The 14597-nt window shown below is 44.3% G+C and overlaps 1 protein-coding gene across 4 annotated transcripts in view; it reads right to left on the reverse strand.

Annotated features, from left to right (window-relative positions):
* Window positions 1-1916: 1916 nt before the first annotated feature.
* Window positions 1917-14597, reverse strand: part of STON2 (stonin 2) — a 127804-nt gene continuing 115123 nt past the window's right edge. For all 4 annotated transcript variants that reach the window (XM_014454269.2, XM_023752509.1, XM_023752510.1 and 1 more), the window contains exons 6-8: window positions 11657-13492; window positions 5339-5541; window positions 1917-3351 (exon numbers count right to left, since the gene is read on the reverse strand). In XM_014454269.2, coding sequence (XP_014309755.1) covers window positions 3268-3351; window positions 5339-5541; window positions 11657-13492 — 2123 coding nt within the window. In that variant the 3' untranslated portion in view covers window positions 1917-3267. The remainder of the gene's footprint in view (window positions 3352-5338; window positions 5542-11656; window positions 13493-14597) is intronic.

Genomic DNA, 14597 nt, shown 5'->3' on the forward strand with positions numbered 1-14597 from the left:
AAAACATTATTGATACACACACTTATTTTTCTATGTTTATGACTGCCTTGTATGTCTCGTTCACTTCTAATTCCTTAAATACATAAAATGAGTCATAATATCCAAAGCAAGTTTCATTTCTAAAGAGCATAATGAAGAAATGGTGATTTGTAGAGAAATGGCACTTAGACCTTGGTGATGTTTTGAAAACATCTTTAGAACTCAGGAGAGCCTCACTGGTGTGGCTCAGTGGTTGAGCATCCACTGATGAACCAGGAGGTCATGGTTCAATTCCTGGTCAGGGCACATGCCTGGATTGCAGGCTCAATCCCCAGTGTCGGGTGTGCAGGAGGCAGCCTGCAACGATTCTCTCATCATTGATGTTTTTTTCTCTCTCTCCTTCTCCCTTCCTCTCTCTTAAATCAATAAAAAATAAAATGATGTTTTTGTTTTAAAAAGGTAATTTGCCCAACTGTGTTTTCTGTGTAGGTGACTAGCAAAACACTAGGTCTGGAAATATATAGTATTATATTCCCCAAGCCCCTAAAGGCTACCTTTAATCAGTTTCCCCAAAATAGTAGAGGAAAAACAAATTTTATGAAATCAAAGTGGTAGGTTTTTAAATATTAATAACTTGCTTGCTGAATCTAAAGACAGCATGGAAGGAATTTTCCCAGCCCTTGGTTAAAAAAAAAAAGTCCAGGTGAAAGCATGAAGCAATCAGAATTGAGCCAGTGGGGATACAAGGTCCAACAAGCAATACACATGTGATGCTAATAGGTGAGGCAGAGCTCTTGAGAGGGCGTGTGGATGTTAACCTTGGGTAAGGAAGGTGCCGGAATGACCTTCACCTTGCTAAGTCTTCAATTCACCTTGTTGTTTCTATGAGGAATCTCATGTGCCTTTAGTACAAGAGGGGAAGGGAAATACTGTGGAACCCTCACTTGACACCACTCACTGGGGGACCCTGCTATATTTCAAAGAGCATGAAAAACCACTCCTAGAGTCAGAGAGCCCTATTACTACTATATGTAGAAGGGATCTTGGTCATCAGCTCAAATCCAATGTAAGAGAACCTTTTGAAGCATTTGGGAGAGATCATTATTTTAACTTTTGCCTGAGCATTTGCAGCAACAGGAAATTTTGCTATTGAGTCCATTCCTCTTTAAAGCAACTCTTATTAGAAAACTTTCTTATATTTGAAGCAAACATCTGTCATGTATCAAGTTTCCCTTTGTTCCTATTTTTGCCCTTTGAAGCTACACAGAATAAGTCTCAGTACTCTCCTATTTTATAACTCAACAGAAATTTTAATGCACCTATTATATCATTTCCTCCTTTTCTGCACTTCCTTTTCAGCTATACCTTCTGTTCTTTAGGGATCTATTCCCCTGTTCCTTGTATAATCAGACCCTTCACAACCCTGGCCACCTGTCTCTGGACACAGTCAATGTATTAATGTCTCTCTCAAAATATAGTACCCAGAATTGAACCCAACCCTCCATCCAGATGTGGTCTTACCAGTGCAGCTTGCAGGGCTCCCTGGACTTCTATTACCACAGGTTGAATGAAATAGCTTTATGAATAGCCACAATATACTCCTGATTCAAAACGGAACTCCTATTTCCATAAGAAAACATTTCTACATGAACTGCTATGAAACCATGACTTTCCAACACCCTTCCCATCAACACACACACACACACACATACACACACACACACACACACAATATACACACACATCCACAAATACACAACACATATACCATGCTGTTCTTAGAGGGTTGCATTTAAGAAAACTCAAAATATATTTTTTCATTAATGCTTCAATTTCATCTTTTTAATTTCAGTCTTATGCTCAGGTATTTCAAAAAATTATAATGATTCCTATATCCTAGTGTCAGTACATAATTAGAATTCAATGACTATTCATTGAATAAGTTAATCCTGAATCTCCTGGTCAACAGACTAGATATATGTCTATTTCTGTGTCATCTACAAATCTGATCAATGTGCTCTCTGTCCCCCTCTTCCATTCTTCATGGATATACAGAAAGACAGAGACAGGCTGCCTTTGAATTGTTGAGCAGGTATCCCCTTCGGGATGGCTGATGTAGCTTCTTGTGTGGTAAGAAAACACCAACATACAAATAAGAAGCAGAGGTGCAGAATGTGAGCCGGAACGGGTGAAGGCAAAGAAGATTGAGTGTCCCAGACTCTTAAAATCTATGTTTAAAAAGTATGGCTTTCCCACCATCTCTACCCTAGAGTCTTCTGCCTTTTAGATCTATTACAATACTGTGCTTGTCAAACTCTGAATTTCTGGGAAAAGCTCATACAAGCTTAGTTTTAAAACAGCTTTGAAATGATCTCTTCATCATACGTTTCCTGAAAAGTCCGAGTTACAGAGACATGTGCTCTCTATTGGCTATGAGGTATACAAAGAGCTCCCAAATGCCTGAGGTATAACATATATCCACTTGTTTCAGAAATCAGAAATGGCCTATATTTTTCAATGTGAATTTGGGAATTCACTGAGATTGAAGCTGTCTCCTGAATTGAATATAACCTTACAATGAATGTCCCTTTTCCCCAGAATGAAGAAAAATAAGGAAAGCATCCATTTTGCTTTCCTTTCAACAGCCACCCTTTGCAGAATGTGGGGCTAATCACAGAATAAAAGAGTATCTTCCTGTGCCTTTTTCCCATCCTGTGACCAAAACCTTAGAGAGATGGAAAAAGTGTTTCATTCAAAACAGTCTAGCATCTCGAAAACGTCTGTTGCATAGTGTTCATATACAAAGAATGGAGACACCTGCGAAAGGACTAGGAAACCTAAAGAGGAAATTTGTTTTGTACCTTTTCTGAACCTTTTCTAGAGGGAGTGACAGAGATGGGTTCTTAATTAACCTCTCAAGACCGGGTTTTCCAGAAATTCATGTAAATGACAGAACACCAGAAGGAAATCATGCCAACACTGATGCGGAGGTTCTTTTCCTGACTCTCCTAGTCACAACAAACCACACCCAAGTGCTGTGAGATAAGCAGAGGCAGAGGCGGCTTAATGAGGAAGCTCCAAGCCAGGTGAACCAGCTGCTTCAGGCAGTCAGAGCCTCTCTGCAGCCGCCGCCTCGGGTCTCCTGTTCACATATAGGCAACTACAGACGGGAAGGTCCGATACACTGCTCCCAGCATGGGGTAGTCATGTAGGTACTGACTTGAACTTCAGCTATTAGGAAGATGTCCTATTGGAACTCTCAGGTCACGGCCTCTCAGCGAGGCTTTGTCACTGGACCCCACACTCCTTGGGGTTTTCCACTTCCTCTCCTTCAAAGTCCGGCTTCAAACTCTTTTTTTGCTCAATCTCCACCTGCCAGGAATAAAAGTTGGAGAGAAATATCAGAAGAGAAAACATCCCAAGAAATAAATAAACCAAGAGAGAATACCTCACTGGGTTTAGATTCCTTGAGATTCCTCGTGATTTTGTCATGTTTTGGGGTTCCCTGGTGCCATTTGCCCTGTGTCTATGATGATTCTCTCTTTGCACAGACTCTTCACTTGGTGTGGGATTCCCTCTCCCTCACTGTCCACCTGAAAAATTCTTATTCTTTGTCTTGCACAGCTGCTCAAAGGTCATCTCTTCTGTGAAGCTATTCTTGATTCTTTAGGTCAGTGGTTCTCAACCTTCTGGCCCTTTAAATACAGTTCCTCATGTTGTGACCCAACCATAAAATTATTTTCGTTGCTACTTCATAACTGTAATGTTGCTACTGTTATGAATCATAATGTAAATATCTGATATGCAGGATGGTCTTAGGCGACCCCTGTGAAAGGGTCGTTCGACTGTCAAAGGGATCGCGGCCCACAGGTTGAGAACCGCTGCTTTAGATAGAGTGAGGCGCTCCCCAGTGCGTATTCCCACTGTACCTTCTACACTGCACCATGGGCTCCATAGGACAAGGGCTGGCCCTAGTCACTACTGCATCCCAGTAATGTAGGCATATAGCAGGCAAGCACAGAGGTTGATAAATGAATGGCTTCCTTTGCAATTGGCTGTTTACACTCTCCATTACTGTATCTCTTTAAAAAAGTTTCCAAGCTGATAAGTATTAGTGTTTTCAGTTCTACCCATATTGTCTGCAAAACACTGTAGCTGTAATTGTCAAGGAATCAGCAATTAATCTTGCCCTGAAAGCGACACACTCCAACTGGAGCCTTGGGTAAGCCAGGCAGGGGATCCTTCAAGCTAGGAAGCTTCATAATTAAAGCTGCTTCCCTCAACACCAAAGTGGACATTTATGACGAGGGGAAAAAGTCAAGACAGAACAGTTGACTAGGGCAGCGATTTGCTGCAAGAATTTTTAAAACATGCAGTACCTGACTATTTAGTCGGGCACTGACCTCCTTTCCCTTAGACTGTAAATAAAACAATGACAACAGCCAACACAAAAATAGCTGTCTGGTGTGAATGAATCAAAATTATATATATTTTTTCTCAGATCTGTAAAATAATATGTTTTTTGGTGTGCCACAGAATTTTAGTAATTAGTTTGTGTGCCATGAGATGACAAAGGTTGAAAATCGCATGTCTGAGGAAAGTGCTGTTTCTTTTTTTTCTGGCCACAAGATGGAGTATGTGTTCTTTTTGGTAGACCACACAACTAAGGAGGCAATTAAAAACCAATAAATCACCATATTATTCTAAGGATATTATTATGAATAGAAAATTATTAAGCCAGTTTGCAAAATCCTTTTTCAAAAGCCATTTCCCATCCCTGGCATTAATATCCTCCCACTGAATCGCTAACTCCCCCGGATATAGTCACCATTCGTGTCAGCACACCCCAGCTTGGTGTCTGTCCTTCCACAGCCTGATCCTGTTACTACTCTAGAAGCTGGTTGGGCTTTTGAGTTCTGTCCTGTGACAGCCCAGTGACCAGGTCATGAATGTCCTAACTTTACTCAGACCCACATCATCAACTCCTGTAGCTGCAATGTATGCTTTGGGCTAGCTTTCCTGACACTCCTCTTGACTTCCAAATTCACTACTCTGCAACATAAATTACATTATGAATGGATAATAAAATCCCTTTATCCCAGTCCTCTTTTTTATGTTGTTGTTTATGATGACATTATATTCTCCTCTTTCATCAGCTTCCTTATTTTTTTCCCAACCTTCCTCTTGCCCACAGAGAGATTGTTCCTTTACATCAGAGCAGACTCGCCCATGGCTATGTACCATGGCGAGCCGCCTCCAAGGAGGTAAGAGAACACTGCACCCAGCGCAGGCACTGCTAAAAGGAATGAGAGGGGGGAGGGGAGAGGGGGGAACATCAGCCAGATGCCTCCCAGGCTACCTGGTAGCTGTAGTGTGCAGAATAATTGACCCACTTCCTGACGTCAGTCTTGTCTTCCACAGAGATGGATCTTACAGCAGCTTTGGAGGCCGAAGTGGTGGGCATGCTGAACTCGACAGTCACGTGATTGGCAAATCTGGAAGGCACTTCCCGGTCCGAGCCAAGTTCAAGGTGGCAGAAGAAACAGTGTGGGTGACCAGAAGCTATGAAACAAAGATAAAGAATCTACAGATCAGGTTCTTTGGGGAGGAAGTGGAAGAAGAGCCACCTCAGTAACAAAGGAGGCCTGGAGGCCTGGCCAGTGTGGCTCAGCTGGTTGGAGCATAGTCCTGTACACTGGAAAGTCGCATTCCTGGTTAGGGCACATACCCAGGTTGCAGGTTTGATCCCCAGTCCAGGTGTGTAAGGGATCGATGTTTCTCTCTCACATCAATGATTGTTTCTCTCTCCCCCTTCCTCTCTCTCTAAAATCAATTAGAAAACAACAACATCATATCTCAGGTGAGGATTTAAACACACACACAAAACAACAAAGGAGGCCTGGAAGTCTTTCGGAGGGGCCAGCTGTGAGCAGAGGCTTTGCCTCTGCAGAAATTGCTCCGACCCTCTGATACAACACTATCTGATGACAGTAGCCTGGTATCCTAGCAATGGAACCATGGCTGAGAAGCAGAGGTCATTCTGCCTACTCACGTCAGGGTGACATGTGAGCACAGCACAAACACTAGGAAATGGGGGCTGTAGATTGGCAGAGAGGAATAAAAGGGCTCGGCATTTAGCACCTAATAAAACATCAGTGACAGCCACCTGGAGAAAAATCAATTTCCTTTGAAAGATAAATTGAATTTTCTTTTTTTTCTTTTTTTTAGAATTTTTAAAATATATTTTATTGATTTTTTTACAGAGAGGAAGGGAGAGGGATAGAGAGTTAGAAACATTGATGAGAGAGAAACATCGATCAGCTGTCTCTTGCACACCCCCTCCTGGGGATGTGCCCGCAACCAAGGTACATGCCCTTGACTGGAATCGAACCTGGGACCCTTCAGTCCGCAGGTCGACGCTCTATCCACTGAGCCAAACCGGTTAGGGCTTGAATTTTCTTAATAGCATTTCATATTTTAAAAAAATGTTTTTGGCCTGCTTTTGTGGGTGAATGACATGAAAATGACAGCGCCTTTATAAGCACATTTATATTAGGGAAGCACAGCAAACACCGGAGAGCACACAGACTAAGAGTCAGCAAGCATCCCTGGATTTGATGTCCAGCTCTCCCGCTAAGCAGCAGAGATCCTGCACCTGAGTCCTTTATTCTCTCCAGGCCTCAGTTCTTCATCTGTAAAGTAGGGCAGCTGGGTAGATGGGTGTGGGGCGGTAGGGGGTAGGGGTGTGGGAGCGGTGGTAGGAAAGGGTGGACTGGACAATGCTAGGCATAGACCCTTCCTGTTCTTTGATTCTATTAATCTATGGCTCATTCTACTGTACTTGGATAGTAAACTCAAGGTTGGATTTTCATGGAGAATTATTACTAGGTATTTGAGGGGAAAGGGTTAGAGCTTATTTCTGTGACTGTCACTCATGAAGCTCTGTGGTCGTCATCATTCATCAGATGCAGCAGGACATTTGTTGAGTGCTCTGTGCCAGGTTCTGTGCTGAATGTTTTCCATTCTGCAGATTCTCTCACAGCCGCTTCGTAACAGAATCTGGAGGTCATAATATTATATTCTACTGCAAAGAAGCAGAGCTGAGACCTGACTGAGCCCAGCCATCTGACCCCAAATTGTTTTAACCACTCTGTCTGAGTCATAACCTCTTGTTTCCAAATCTCAAGACCAGGTCTTTGGGGTGACAAGGTCTAAGGGGTGACAACGTCTGCAGGGGAAGTCAGCTATAAGAACCCACACATAGCAACTGGCTACAGAGAAACAATGTTACACGGCTTTGATTTCATTACCTAACAGAAACGGCCCTTAGTTATCTGAGTTTTCCCAAATAAACAATTCCAAGTTCCTTTATTGGTCTGGGAGGGACTTTTTAATCTCAGTAAGCGAGGCCCTCCACACACCCTCTCTCCAAGGAAAACATTACAGAGTGAAGTATTTGTTTTGCTCTGTTCCACAAATGTGAAATGTTTCACTGGTTCTTTCTAAAGAGTAAAACTTTAGGAAATTAATTGAAAAATTTGCACTGGTTTTAGGAAAGGAATTTAAGATACATGTAATAGTAAAAATTATATTATTTAAAAAGACATTCATTTTTTAAAATATATATATATTTTTATTTTTTATTTATATATATTTTTTTATTGATTTCCAAGAGGAAGGGAGAGGGAGAGAGAGCTAGAAACATCCATGATGAGAGAGAATCATTGATCGGCTGCCTCCTGCACGCCCCCTACTGGGGATCAAGCCCGCAACCTGGGCATGTGCCCTTGACCGGAATCGAACCCGGGACCCTTCAGTCCACAGGCCAACGCTCTATCCACTGAGCCAAACCAGCTAGGGTGACATTCATTTTTTAAAAAAATTGTGTGCCACAGATGTAATTATATAGCTATCATATATTGAGCATTTATTATAGGCCAAGACTGTGCCAACCACTTAAAAGCATTTTCTAATTTCATTCTTAATGGGTTAGGTATTAATAACCCTATTTTATAGGTGAGGAAAATGAGATTTCTCTGAGAGGGTTAAGTAAATTGCCTGAGGTCACAGAGTCATTAAGTTGTAGTACTGGGAATAAAACAGACCTGACTCTAAATTATGCTTAAACTTCTCTCAATGTACTGCTATAGATTTAAATCACTTCAACGTATATAGAGGAGTTTCTAATTTCATTCAATAGCAACCTGAGGAACAGTTTTACATAATGACCCTTATTTACACATTTTGAGTATCGAGAAATCATTACTGTCCACAAAACTGACCCTCTTCTGTCACCCCACCAAAGTGTATTCACAGCTAACATTCTTTCTTGATTACCAGCATCAACTAATGGATGTGTAGGGCTGGTGGACAGATAGGGAAGTACAATTTTGAATTTTGAAAGCTAGTGTGGTTTAATTTATGGTTATGAGCTAATGAGCCCATGCATCATGCTGGATGAATTTGAGAACATTTACCATTACAATTCAGATTTCTATTTGCCATAAATGGGGACTCATATTGGGTTTGTTTTCTCTTCACATGGTCTTATGAGAACTGGAATTCCAGCAAAGAAAGCTACTTGGGCAGGACAGAATGTTTTGTTTCCTGGTGGAGAATCCGGGCAAGCAGCAGGACTGGTGCTTTGTTCCGGTGCCTTCTAGGATTAAGAAAAACTTGGGAATAGAGTGGGAGGGGTCCTGTAGAATGCAGAGAGATGGGGGCTGCACACGCACATGGCTGGGCTGGCTCCCAGTGGCGGCTTGTGAAGTCTTTTGAGGGCTGGGATTGGGACACACCTGCTGTGGCTGAGGCGTGGGCTGCCAGCAAAGCCAGAGGTGCTGCCCTGCTGGCCCATGCTGCCTGTGCTCTGTCTGCCCTGCCCGCTGGGGCTGGGGATGCAGGGCCACTGCAGGTGGGAATGGGTGTGCAGAGATTTAGGCTTCCTTCACTGTAAATGGAGGGTGAGGATTATGAAAAATAATCTATAAAAGGCACCTTCCCAAGGCTGTCTGAAGACCTGGACAGAAGAACTCCAAAAAGGGACAACTACTAATAGATCATCAATCCTCTGGTTTCTTGGCATGGGATGGGGAGGACAGGGCTGGGCGCAGCAAGTACCAGCAACGGTGAGAACCTGCAGTCTCACTGGCGTTCAGATCCTGTACACCTCCAGTTTCAAGGAAAGGGTGCTATCCATTTCCTAAACTGATCCAGAAGTGGCCAGCAGTTTTACAAGAGTCCCTTTTTGGGGGTTTCACTTCTAAATCTATATAACCATGACAGCAAAAGCAGTAACTGGGATGGGGGGAGGAGGAAATTTCAGTGAGAAACATGCCCAAATATCCCTATGTTTCCCTGTATTTCAAAAATCTTTTACAAATAAGGTTACAGTCATCTGGAAATACATATGTAATATGTAAGCTGTATTTACTTGGCCTTGAGCCTACTGAACATTGCCCGCTGGGAAGCATTAGGAAAGTGTTTGCTGAAGACCTATTTTCCCCTGTCCTGGATCCATTCCCATTTCTTCTGGTGACAATCCCCCACGCTCCCCTCCCCTCCTTTTTGGGAAATAATCTTTCCCAGCACTGTGTCATCTTGGTGGGCTTGTCGGTCAAAATGCACTGTCCTCCTTGACTCGAGCCAAGTGGCACAAGGACAGAAACTGGCTTGCGATCAGCCCCAGTGGCTGCAGCCTGAGGAGACACCATAGTTCCTCCTATCCAGAGCTGTCCTTCCTTCAATTCTGAGCTGCCCAGATCCTTCCAACAGCTTCCTTTTCCTTAAAGCAGCCAGCCAGTCTTTGCGGCTTATAACCCAAAATGCCTCAGGTAATGCTTTCAAATAATTGAGAGAAAGAAGTTTGAAACAAATGGTAGATGTGTGTATACATTGGGAAAACTGCAAATCTCAGCCCCCACAGTGGAAATTATTTCAAGTTTGGGTCTATTTGGTGTCATTTACGTAGAAGCAGCTGTGGTGTTGGGAAAAGAGCCCAGATGTGGCTTTGTGACTTCAGACGAGTCCTGTCACCTCCTGGCCCTTAATCTTCTCCTATGCAGAATGACGAGTTTGAGTAAGTTGTCCCCAACATCCGTTCTACCTTGAAAAACCCAATAGTCCCAAAATAAAGTTATCTGAGTCCATGCCTAATAGTACACTCAAGAGCTAAAAATCCCAATAAACGTACACCGGAAGCCTTGTTTTTCCCCATGTCAAGTGTCTAGCAGGTTAAACAGTAACTTTCTCCCTGTCTCCTCAGTTCTTTTCCCAAGGCCTCTGTGGCAGAGAATTCAGGCTTTCTCCTTTCCTCCACTAATTCAGAGGGGCCTGTGGCTGAGGTAGAAATCACAGTGCTCTCGCCAGAATACAGGGATCTTTCAGGGAGGATGAATTAACAAGCACAAAGAGGAAGACTTTATCTTAAAAGTTCTGTCAGTTTAGAAACAGAGGGTGGCAAATCCAGCCCCAGACACAGAGGTCCAATTGTCTCCCTGGTCTGCCCTGCTATGCCCAGTGTCTGACACAGCCTGCACGGCTCGGGATGCCTGGAGAGTTGACTAGATCCCATTGCTTCTTGCCACTCCATCATATTATATTTAGAGTATGATAACAGCCTCTCCACACAGAACAGGAAATGAAGACACAGAACACTGTTAGGATTTCATGGTGAGAATGGAAAGAATATCTTCACAAGAGAAAGACATTCCAATCAAGAGTTCCCCCAAACCGTATTCTCTTTGCTCGGCTAGGATACCCACTTTTGTGATCAGATAAGCCAAGTTTATTATAAACAAGAAGAGAAGTGGTTTAAAAGAGCACAGGATCATGGGCGCACTGCCTGCCACTGGGGTCACCCAGACTTACTCTCATAAGTAAGGCTATAGAGCTGGCTTGATTGCTCCCTAGTTTTGTGGTTTCGCTGAATCTCACTGGAACCATGAGGAAAGTCATTGCCTCCCGGGCTCACGCAAGCACAAAACCATCCCTGACAGCTGTGAGCAGGCCCGCTAGGGCTGGTCGGCTTTATCTCTTTGTTTAAATCACACATTCCTTCCTTTACTTTTTGTCTGGTAGAATTTCAGCCTTTTTGGACCGTCATATTCTGGCTGGACCTTCCATCTGATCAGAGGCCATTTCTCCTCTTCCCCTTTCCCAGATCCCAACTCTGAGCTCAAGATGTTATGATTGACAGGCCTTTCACGGGATGGCTGGGATAAAAATATACTCCTCACCTGTATGCACATATGATCAGCCGTAATGAACCGGCCCTTTTATCTACGCCAGAGCATAGTTTAAAAGGCATCTCTTCAGAACCCAGAAGCCTTCTAGGATCTGGCCATGGATAGCTTCCAGCAGCATAGATAATGTTTTAATGAGTCAGAAAGGAATATAAATTCATAGCTGCCCTGGAAAGCCACTTAGCAGCTCAGTCGAGAAGAATGCAGAGCTTTATGGAAGACGTGTGACCATTCAGGAGGTGAAATGATGGAGCGAAGTGTTTGTTACTTACTTTGCTCAAATATTTTTGCTTTTCTTGTCCCACTCCCCATCCGTCCCCATCCCCATCACACATCAAAACTCAGCACTTCACAGGAAAATAGGATGTGGAACTCTGATCCTGCTGCCTCGGCAACCGGGCAGTGGTTTTCACAGACGAGAACCCTCCACTTACCTGAATTCTTGTCAGGCAGCCGGTTTATCCTCCACACGATGGAGTTGAAGGCATGTTCGTACTTAGCAGTCCCCAGAGTCACTCTCATGACAGGCTCGGAGCCAGACACACTCGTGGAGCCAAAGCTGGCCCCCCGGTTGACCTTGGCTTTCAGAGACTTTTCCCCCAGGACGCTTTCCCTGCGGAAGTTTTTCACCCACTCACTGGGCACAGGGTACCGAACCATCACGTTCTCACAGGGAACCTGAGTGAGGGGGTCACAGTTAGAGGAGAAGCCGGTGGACATCCTCAGCCAGCTCTGCACCTCCACCTCTGCCCCGTTGATGCTGGCGGCCGTCCGGAGCGTGAAAGGCAAGGTCTTCTCGGCAAACACTGTCCTGAACCGCATCAGCTCGAAGCGGCACGCGTCCAAAGGGTTGAACAGGATAACCCGGGAGCTGTTGAACACATCCTCGTCCACACACCCGTGGAAACGGCACTCGTGGAGCTTGATCCACTTGGTGGTGGTGGTCGGCATGATGTCTTGCCGGGAAACGACTTCGTTCCCCTTGACCAGGACGTCGTTGAGGCCCAAGCGGCACTCTGCCAGCCCCGAGAGGAAACTCAGGATGTGGATTCGTGTCAAGACGTGGTGCTGGAGAATCTGGTTGTCCCCTTTGCTCACGAGGGCAGAGAATTCATCTCTGACATCCACGGTAATCTCCTCTTCTAGGTAGTTCAAGCCGACTGTGCTCAAGTCCATGGACAACACGGGCAGGTCCATGAGACGGTCCTGAACCGCACGGATGAAGCTCAGGAAGTCATCGTAATTGGTGGTGCCCAGTTTAATCACTTGTTCCCTCTCGGCGGTGTGGGCGACAGCAGGTTTGGGCTGGTATTTCTTCTTTTCCTTGTACGTGACGCGGTCTATCCGCAGGCTGTGGATCCTGCCATTTTCATCATAGTTTTGGAGCCGGGGTTCTGAAATCTCATGGCAGATCTCCAGCTTGAACTCTCGGAATGGCTTCTCTAGGCCCTGCTCATAATACAGCTGCAGGTGACCAGTATCTGTTAGTCTGATGTAGATGGGTCCCCAGTGTCTGGAGGACATGATGTTTTTCTTCTCAGGGATCCTTAGCATCATTGGCCACCCATCCCTGGGCTGGGAAGGTGCTGAACCAGGCGGGTGGTCGAGTTCGAGCCAGGCTACTGGGTCATCATCAGGCAGTGTCGCACTGCCTAAGTGATCGGGGTCATCAATTTGGAGTTGTTTGAGTTTTTCAACAGCATCAGAGTGTGACTGGTTTTTGCTTGAGTCATCAAAACTGATGGCATCCTGGTAGATGACAATGAGAGAATCCCTCTGGCTTTTGCCTGTGGTACTAGATGTGGAATTGGTTTGGGAGCGCCTCTCCTGCTCCTCAAAGAAAGCACTGAAAGGGTTGATTGGGGAGGGTTGTACATCCTGGAGAGTCTCATTCAGGAAAGGGTTGGTGGCCCTCCAAGGTGGAGCCTCGGCTATGGGAGGCGGATGGTTTAAGGAGGAAACGTCCAGCTTCTGAACTTTGGAGAAGTTTATCAACGTGCTCTTGGGACGTTCCCTCTTCTTAAATGAGCCGGTTGAGTAATAAGGTACATCTGGGGTCACAGATGCAATAGATGGCGTGTTTGACTTCAGAGGAGAGGTGATGGGTGGCAAAGGGCAGCTGACTTCATTGTCATCAAAAGTGACCCAGCTGGGGAAACGAGCAGAGGTCACTGGAGTGGCAGCATGCCCATTCATGACAGGACTGCTGGCCTGCCAGCTGATGGCCTCCATGTCTACCTCTTCATCTTCCTGGAGTGAGGACGAGTTGTCTAAAAGAAAAGGAAAACACATGAGGGCTGCTATCCAGGGCACCTAGAAGTATGGGAAACTGAGGTATGAGAATGAGGGATGACTAGAATTTTATCTGGAATTCAATAAATCCCAAAGCAGCTCATTACCTGTCTCAAGTGCTTAGTCTGGGCACACATCTCATAATTTTGTAATAAGCACACAAGAAGGGCCTTATGTCCAATACAGTAAGAATACAAATAAGTCTATTGATACAGAAGCACTGGTAGGACCAAGTTCCCTTGCAATTGAACTCTTATACATTCTCACTTTTATGAGTTTCTAGGATAGATTTTTTTCTTTGCTCTAAAGTTTGTATTCTTTTTTTTTTAATATATTTTATTGATTTTCCACAGAGAGGAAGGGAGAGAGATAGAGAGTTAGAAACATCGATGAGAGAGAAACATCGATCAGCTGCCTCCTGCACATCCCCCACTGGGGATGTGCCCGCAACCCAGGTACATGCCCTTGACCGGAATCGAACCTGGGACCTTTCAGTCCGCAGGCTGACGCTCTATCCACTGAGCCAAACCGGTTTCGGCTGTATTCTTTTTTTAAATAAATTTTTATTGATTTCAGAGGGGAAGGGAGAAGAGAGAGATAGAAACATCAATGATGAGAGAGAATCATTGATCGGCTGCATCCTGCATGCCTCCTACTGGGGATTGAGCCCACAACCCAGGCACGTGCCCTTGACTGGAATCGAACCTGGGACCCTTCAGTCTGCAGACTGACACTCAATCCATTGAGCCAAACCAGCTAAGGCAAAAGTTTGTATTCTTAATTTTTAAACACTGAAAACCATCTCACACATAAAATGGTATAAAGCTGATTTCATTGAATAAAACAAGTTAGTTATCTGGTCTAAGTGATAATATGATCGCAAATAATATAATTAGAGGGATTTCTGCCCAAATGTGATCAATAAACATTGAAGACAAAATGTTAATATCCTTAATATGAAAAAAGTTCACACAAGTGAATAAGAAAAGTACAAAAAGTCCAATAGAAATACAGACAAAGGACACACACAGACGACTCGAGAAGGAGAAACTAAAAATGTCTAATAAGAATGTCCAATATCAC

This window comes from Myotis lucifugus, unplaced genomic scaffold, assembly GCF_000147115.1.
Source record: "Myotis lucifugus unplaced genomic scaffold, Myoluc2.0 scaffold_34, whole genome shotgun sequence".
NCBI lineage: Eukaryota > Metazoa > Chordata > Mammalia > Chiroptera > Vespertilionidae > Myotis > Myotis lucifugus.